The sequence below is a fragment of the Tupaia chinensis genome, unplaced genomic scaffold (assembly GCF_000334495.1).
Source record: "Tupaia chinensis unplaced genomic scaffold, TupChi_1.0 Scaffold000170_1, whole genome shotgun sequence".
NCBI classification, from domain to species: Eukaryota; Metazoa; Chordata; class Mammalia; order Scandentia; family Tupaiidae; genus Tupaia; species Tupaia belangeri.
Window position 1 is genome coordinate 864793 of NW_006159645.1, and position 7654 is coordinate 872446.

The 7654-nt window shown below is 47.9% G+C and overlaps 1 protein-coding gene across 1 annotated transcript in view; it reads left to right on the forward strand.

Moving 5' to 3' along the window:
* Positions 1-7654, forward strand: part of WIPF3 (WAS/WASL interacting protein family member 3) — an 89229-nt gene that overhangs the window by 43810 nt on the left and 37765 nt on the right. Inside the window, exon 4 of the mRNA XM_014586924.1 lies at positions 7489-7649. Within this exon, the coding sequence (XP_014442410.1) occupies positions 7489-7649 (161 nt within the window). The remainder of the gene's footprint in view (positions 1-7488; positions 7650-7654) is intronic.

The following is a 7654-nucleotide window of genomic DNA, read 5'->3' on the forward strand; positions in this document are numbered from 1 at the left end:
TGCCAGGAATTCTTGTCTAAGCTGAGCATCTTTTTATTTTCTGTAGGTGGTAATCACACACAGGCTGGCGCTGGCGCTAGTGACGCCTCCCCGAGGGGTGCATGCACTTTCTGTTCCATAGAAGGAAAGGTGCCTGAAAGCCTGAGAGCTCAGGGCCTGAGAGCCGGGGAGACAGGAAGGACAGTGCTAGCGCACAAATCGTTGCAGACTCGTACTTGCTGCTTGCCATTCTGGTGAATGCTCTATGAGCAAGAAGTTAAAATAGCTGACTGAATGAAATCCATGGGTGTTCTTTGTCTAGTCCTCCCATAGCCATGCTGAAAATAGAATCCAGTCTACACTTACCACCTTTGGGTTTTCTCATTGGGAAGGTGTGTCCATTTCCCCTACTGGCATCTATAAAATGACAGTATTTGGTCCCCTTTGTTATGGTCACTTTGGGCGTGGCTGACTGCAAGTGGTCAGCCCTTCGGTAGGACTGGTTTGGGTAGCAGACAGGCCTAAGCATGTGAGTCTGCAGGGCATCAAGTCAGAGGGCACTTGGGGAAGATGCTGGAGGGGAAGGGGACATTGAAGGTGGGAGACCAGGAAAGCTGACAAGGGCAGGGTCAGACTATGGCCAGGAACAAGAATGACCTGTGCAGTTCTTCTCAAAGTCTTTACCTAATTACCTCTTCTTTCTAAAGCTTCTAAAGGAACCAACAAAGAAGGAGGAGGTGCCCCAAACTCCCGAGGTGCGAGCACACCCCCAGCCCTAGGAGATCTGTTCGCTGGTGGCTTTCCTGTATTGCGACCGGCAGGCCAGAGGGATGCAGCAGGTAAGAAAGATTCCAACTGGCCACCTCGTGGTCTTCATCACCTCAACTTGTGGAACCAACTGGGAAACCCACACGTATCAGGAGGTGGCATGTTTGTAGTGATTGTTCTTATAGCAGGAGATCATATATTTGGGAGCATAAGTACTGGAAGTTTCCAAAGCATAGAATTGTTCTGGAGGAATCTTTTAAATCATCATCCTGTTTAAATTATCCTGTTGTAATAACTGAAGGTGACTTAACATCGTATGTAGAATTTAGCAATGGTATGATCATGACCAAGACTGCACAGTATAGACAGAAAATGTAAATAATAATAGGTCACAGTGACATCGCTGTGGATTCACTAACAATGAGTCGCTTGTAGAGGTTCTCAATCATTGTATCGTTTTAGGTACTGCTGCATAACAAAGCTTCCTAAAACTTGGGAGCTTTATGTAACCATTTGTTTGACCTATAAATGCGGGTAGTCTTGCAATTTAGCTGGGCTTCATTTGGTTCTCCTGACATCGCTGTGGATTCACTAACAATGAGTCGCTTGTAGAGGTTCTCAATCATTGTATCGTTTTAGGTACTGCTGCGTAACAAAGCTTCCTAAAACTTGGGAGCTTTATGTAACCATTTGTTTGGCCTATAAATGCGTAGTCTTGCAATTTAGCTGGGCTTCATCTGGTTCTCCTCTAGCATCTTCAAGTAACTGCCGGTTGGGTAGCTGTCTTTGATAATTTTATGTTTCTTTTATCTCTTGAGGCCCCCCTGGTATAACTGGTCTATTCCACATGGCCTCTCAGTAGTTAGCAGGAAGTCCAGGTCTTGTTTTCATGGCAGTGGAAGGGTTTTAAGAGGGAAGGCAGGAGTGTATAAGGTCTCTTGGAGTTTAGTCTCAGATGTATTACTAGGAAGTAACTTAAATCTAAAAAGTGTTACTTCTTGTCATATCATCTTGGCAAAAGCATGTCACAAAGCCAGCCCAGAGACAAGGATGGGGAAACTGACTTCATCTCTTAAAGAGAGGAGCTACAGAATCACATTTCAAAGATTACACAATCTTATAGGCATGAGTGTGTCATTGAGGCCATTTTTGCAGTCAGTCTACTCAAGTCACTTTTGTGTTACAAGGCATCAGATGTTTTGAAAATGTTGCATTAAAGTTGGACAAATACATATTTAGTGTGAGCAAAGCTGTTTTTCCTTTAATTGTGTTGCTCAGCCATCAAGCTGAATAAACTCCGGGAATATCATTAATCCCGGAACTATCAAGTCCCAAACATACTGGAACTGGCTCTTCCACCACTTGACTTTCCTAATGGCCTCCATGTCTGTTTAACATGGGTAGATTTGCTGCATTTATCTACTAATCAAGACCAGCAAAAATGAGGGCTCTAAGAACTTTGAAATCCAACTTGAACTTTCTCAGGGGCCAATTTCATTTCATCATTTTTGCTAAGGTCTTCCTCAATGAAGAGAGCAAATGTTCATTAGCACCCTCTTTTTCAAAATACCTGAGTGCTATCGAACAAACATCCTTTTTGGATATTAAATTTTTCTTCACAAAATAAAGATGGTAGAACTATCAGGTTTTTGTTCTTTTTTTTTTTCTTGTGGTTTTGTTTTGTTTTTCCCTACAGGGTGCTTCCACTCACTAGAGAGACTGAGACAGAGAGAGAGAAAAGGAAAGTGAGCAATCACTCTCAAGGAGGATGGCTATGCCAAAATCCTTTCTCCTCCGTTCTCCTCTCAGGATCTTGGACTTGCACACACATGTGCCTGGTGCGATTTTCAAGCTGCCAGGTCCAGGACTCAAACCACACAATTAGCCAGGTAGGATCCATCTGCTTGAACCGCTATGCTGCCTAGCTGCCTCCCATCATATTTTAATAGGGACCAGCCCAAACAAGCAGTTTTCCTACTTGTCAACCTGTCTCCCAAAGGACACAAATGTCAGATGCTTGAGCAACTATATTTCAAAAAACAAGAATTAACCTCTTTAGGAAGTCAAAGTCCATAATGAAGTGACCAATGGTGCCTGTTACAGGGTGGAAACTCAAGGAGAAAGCCAGTAGTTAGATGCATGGATTGGGTTCCTCATCAGACACCCAAGACAGATCATGACCCTCCTCTCCGAACTCTCCCACCTGGCCCTCCACATTCAGAGAAAAGGACTTTGGCCTTTGCTACTTCTCTGATTCTATTGCCTATCGTTGTTGCTGGTCCGCCGTTCCACCTACACTGCCCTCCTTGGGTTCTTAGACCACCGGGGACGCTGCTGCCAGAGGGCTCTTGCACACTCTGACTGCCATGAAAGACTCTTCCCCAGGTGTCTATATGGCTCACCCTCTCTCCTCCTCTCATCTCTGCTCGACTGGCACCTGATCAATACATCAGTGAGGTCTTCACTCATCATCCCACATGAATGATGAGCAGCCCCTGTGGTGGTCAGGAAGGCAGCTAGATCCCACATGACTGACTATGCAGCTTGAGTCCTGGACCTGGCAGCTTGAGATGTGCATGTCCAGAATCCTGACTACAGGAAGACATGGAGCTGAGGGACTACGGCATGACCGTCCCCCATGGGGTACTCTCTCACTACTCCCTCTCTGTGGCTCTCTGGCAAGTGCATGCATCCTATGGCAAAATTAAAAACAAACAAACAAACAAACAAAAAACAAAACTCAGTCCCATTCCTTCATTCCATATCCCCTTTAGCTTAATATATTACTTGGCACCTTTGACACATTATGCATTTGCTGGTTTATTTGTTTATTGTCTGTCTTATCCGTCTAAATGTAAGCTCTGTGGAGGGAGGGACTATGTTTTCTTCACTGCCTTGGAAATGCCTGGGATGGGCCAGCTGTGTCGCATAGCATTAATGCACTGCTCCGGAGAAGCTGGATCCCATAGGACGACCGTGATACGAATCCCTGGCTCAGTCTGCCTGCATCACGCTGGGCACGCACACAGTCACACAAGGACTAGAGGAAGGGATTGCGGCATGACCAGGAGCTGTGGAGGGTGCTCCTCTCTGCCTCCCTCTTTCTCTCTGACATGCTCAGGCACACCTTTCTGTCATGAGTAAGTAGAAAACGAATGGCAGGCAGATGGCAGAGCCCGGCAGATACTTACTGAAGGAAACGTGTGAATGAGTGGTGTGGTGCTAACTTACCCATGAAGCACTATAAGCACAGTGTTTAGGGTTCACAGAACTTAAAGGTACCCCCAAATATTTACATTTAAATATTGAAATTTCTCTTAAAATCAAAAGAGAAGATATAGGCTTTTAGGATCGAAAGTATCTTTGTTATTATACCAACAGAGTCATAAATACAAATATTTGTATGGAAGAAGGGGCCCGTGAAGGCAAAGTGTCTGGGGTCCTTGGGCAGTGCTCTGAGGAAGTGACAATTCAAATCAGATACGATGATACGATGAGTAAACATCGTCACTAGTGTGTAGAATGTTTGAGACCTCCCTGCAGTCCAAGATCTTTAGAAAAACCTATGGATTTAGGAAAAAGAAATACTATGTCTTGATAAGCCGCCAGGCTGTAAAAGCTGATTCTTCCATATCAGCTGGGCATCCTGATGCCCTCAGCTGGCCGTTCCCCACCTGCTTCATGGCCCCTTTTGCATTTTCTTTGGATTTCAAGGGCTCCTCCTGTCCTTTCCTCAGCTCTCTTCAGCTCTCTGCTGGCCCGGAGCCTACAGCTTTCCTGCCTGTACTTAGGCCACCAGTCCCTCCCTCTCCCCTGGGTCTCAACTTTATTCTGGAGTGGACGTGAACACAGGCCCAGAAGGATTTGGGCCGCCCGTGCAGCTGCTGTTCGTCTTAGGATAAAAATGGTTTTGTTCAGGGACCAGCAGATGGGGTAATGGTTACGTCGCTGAACTCTGACACAGCCAACCATGATTTGAGTCCCAGGCCCTGTGGCTTAAAACTCACACCAGGTGCATGTGGTGTGTGCCCAAGATCCAGAGAAGAGAATGGAGGAGAAGGGATTGCAGCACCCCCAAGAGATTGATTTCTCACGTTCTATCTCTCTGGCAAGTACATGCATCCTATAGCAAAATCTCTTTTAAAAAAATGTAGCCGACCGCAGTTCGAGTCCTAGACCCGATGGCTTAAACTCACGCTAGGCGCATGTGCGTGTGTGCCCAGGATCCTGAGAGGAGAATGGAGAAGGGATTGCGGCGAGGCCTTCCCCCGGGTGGGTGATTTCTCGCTTTCTGTCTCTGTCTCCCTCTGTGTTTCTGGCGAGCGCACATGCCCTATAGCAAAATCCTCTCCAAAAAAAAAGGGGGGTTGTCCACATTTCTCATTGGATTGTCTGCTTAGGAAGCAGAGAGAGGATCCTGTACTTTTTTAACTGACTCATTTTAAGTGCTGTTGAATCTCAGATACATAGTGTCAGTCACTTAAAACGTTTTGATTCGGGGCCAGCAGATGGCATGGTCGTTAAGGCACTGGACTCCCACATATTCAACTATTATTCAAGTCCTGAACCTGGCAGCTTGAAAATCACACCAGATGTGTGTTCATGATGTCCAAAATCCCAGGAGGAGAATAAAGAGGGGATCGTGGCTTCCCCAACCCCCACTGTTGCCGGGGGCAAGGTGATTTCTTGCTTTCCCTCTCACCGTCTGTTTCCCATGACCACAAAAACATGCATATATATATAAAAATTAAGTGTGGGTGGAGCCAGCAGGTGGCATGGTGATTAAGCGTGCTGGACTCCCATATGGCCAATTGCAGTTTGAGTTCTGGACCTAGCAGCTTGCTTTCTCTTTCTCACTCTATCCCTCTCTGGTCAAGTTAAAATACATAAATAAAGTTAAACAGAATAATTCTTTTTTAAAAGAAAGTACAGGTTGCCTATTCAGGGGCGGATTCTGTTCCATTTTTCAAACATATTATCTCTAAGTTGCCCAGCAACTGTGCATGCAGGGAGGCCCGTCCTTGCCTAGGGAGCTCCTCAGTTCTTCCCTGTCCCACTTCCGTGCACAGAGGAAGCAGGTTTGGGAGCTGTCAGGCAGGACTCCTTGCACTGACTTCTGCCTTAGACAGCACCTAGTATGTCCACTGTTGGAGCTGTAGAGGTAGCTCCTGCCCTGGAAGGGCCCTTCTGCTCCTGGCGATAGTCAGCCAGCTCTGGCAGAGCCGCCTTTAAGCCCTTAAGGGGTCGAGTCCGCCGAGGTGGACGTATCAGTGCAAAGACCTCATCTCTTCTGGAACCACCTCAGAGAGAACTAAGGACTAATGACATCCCAGCCTGCCTTAAGGACAGTCATTCCATAGTGCTGTGCAGGTGACTGTCATTTCATAGCCTGAGAGTCACCTGTCTGGCAGGCCAGACACAGTTCCTGCCTACTTAGCTTCAGCCCCCGGAGTGGCCTCCAGCATGCCTTGTCTTGACCAGCCTGGCTTGTGACATCAAGTACATTAGTTAGGGTGTGACACAGTGTCTTGCTGGGTAAACACACTGGTGACTCAAGAGTTGTCAAGCTCAGAACCCCCGTAGATGCTGTGGTTTAGAACCTGACATAAAAGCTGCATTTCCTGTGCTGCAGCTCCCAGGAAGTTGTCAGGAGGAGAAACAACCACACGTTGAGGTCTTTTGCACCTGTTGGCAAAGGATCGTAAAATACAAGCATGCTGAAATAGGGAAAGTGTATTCCTCAGAATGCCTTTAGGGACAGTGCTATATTGGGAAGAAATATTTCAGTGTGCCTCCTGAGTGGACACTGAAACTCCCAGGACGCACTGAGCAATGGCTCCCAAACTTCCATGCAGTAAGCAGAGAGGGGAACTCTTCTTAGAGGCAGAGGAGAGAAAAGGTGGGAAGGAGCAGTATGGTGTATGGTTGTGCAGAGAGAGCCAGGGCCCCTCCCGGGGATCAGCCTCCACCCCAGGCTTCTATGAAGTCCCCCAAACGCAAATGTTACTGTAAGCAATTTGCTGTCGAATTCAGAAGAGGCACTGAAGTTCAAGTGGTGTTAGATGCAGCGAAGGATCTTTGGGGCGAGGAAGCCAGGAGGCCAGGAGACAACGAGCCTCTTGGATTTAGCATAAGTCTTTGGGGAAGGGGGCTTTGAACTTCTCAAAGCTGTGGAATTGGAGGTTGAAGGTCATTGGCATGGGCAAATGCCTCCCTGCTCACCTACCTTGAATGCCCAGGGTTCATCACGAATCTGCTGTTGAAGCAGAAACAAAGTGTGCGGAGCCAGGGAAGCCAACTGGCCAGGACTCCCGGTTGATAACTGAGGAAGAGCCAAGCTAGAAAGTACAGGCTGATCACCCTAGCAGATAACAGTGAACATGGCCGAGGGTGACCCTGTGATGAAGAACGCTGAGGGAAGTGGGGCAGCCCTGTGTCCTAGGCCGGGAGACCAGGCGGCCACTGGCAGTGAAGGCGGAGGAGATAGCAGGGAACAGGAAGGCTGGTGGCCTGACCTGGGCTCCTCCTGGAGGAGCAGGCTCCTTCATGCAGGAAAGGACTTGGAGCTGGGCCAGCCCACCCTCCTGTGACCACGGCTGCACAAGAGGCCTCTCTGTGGAAGCAGGCAAAGCCTCTAACATGCAGCTCAGTGGTCTTTGAGAATTCTGAATACCACTCACCAACAGGCTTGGGGCTTCATCTTTTCACACTGAGCTAACCCAGCATTCGTTTCCCTTCCAGGTGGCAAGACTGGGCAGGCCCCAGGCTCCCGAGCACCTTCCCCGAGGCTTCCCACCAAAACCATCAGCGGTCCACTTATCCCTCCTGCGTCTCCTAGGCTGGGCAACGCCTCCGAAGCACATGGAGCTGCCAGGACAATCCCTCCTCGCCCCAATGTGCCCGCCCC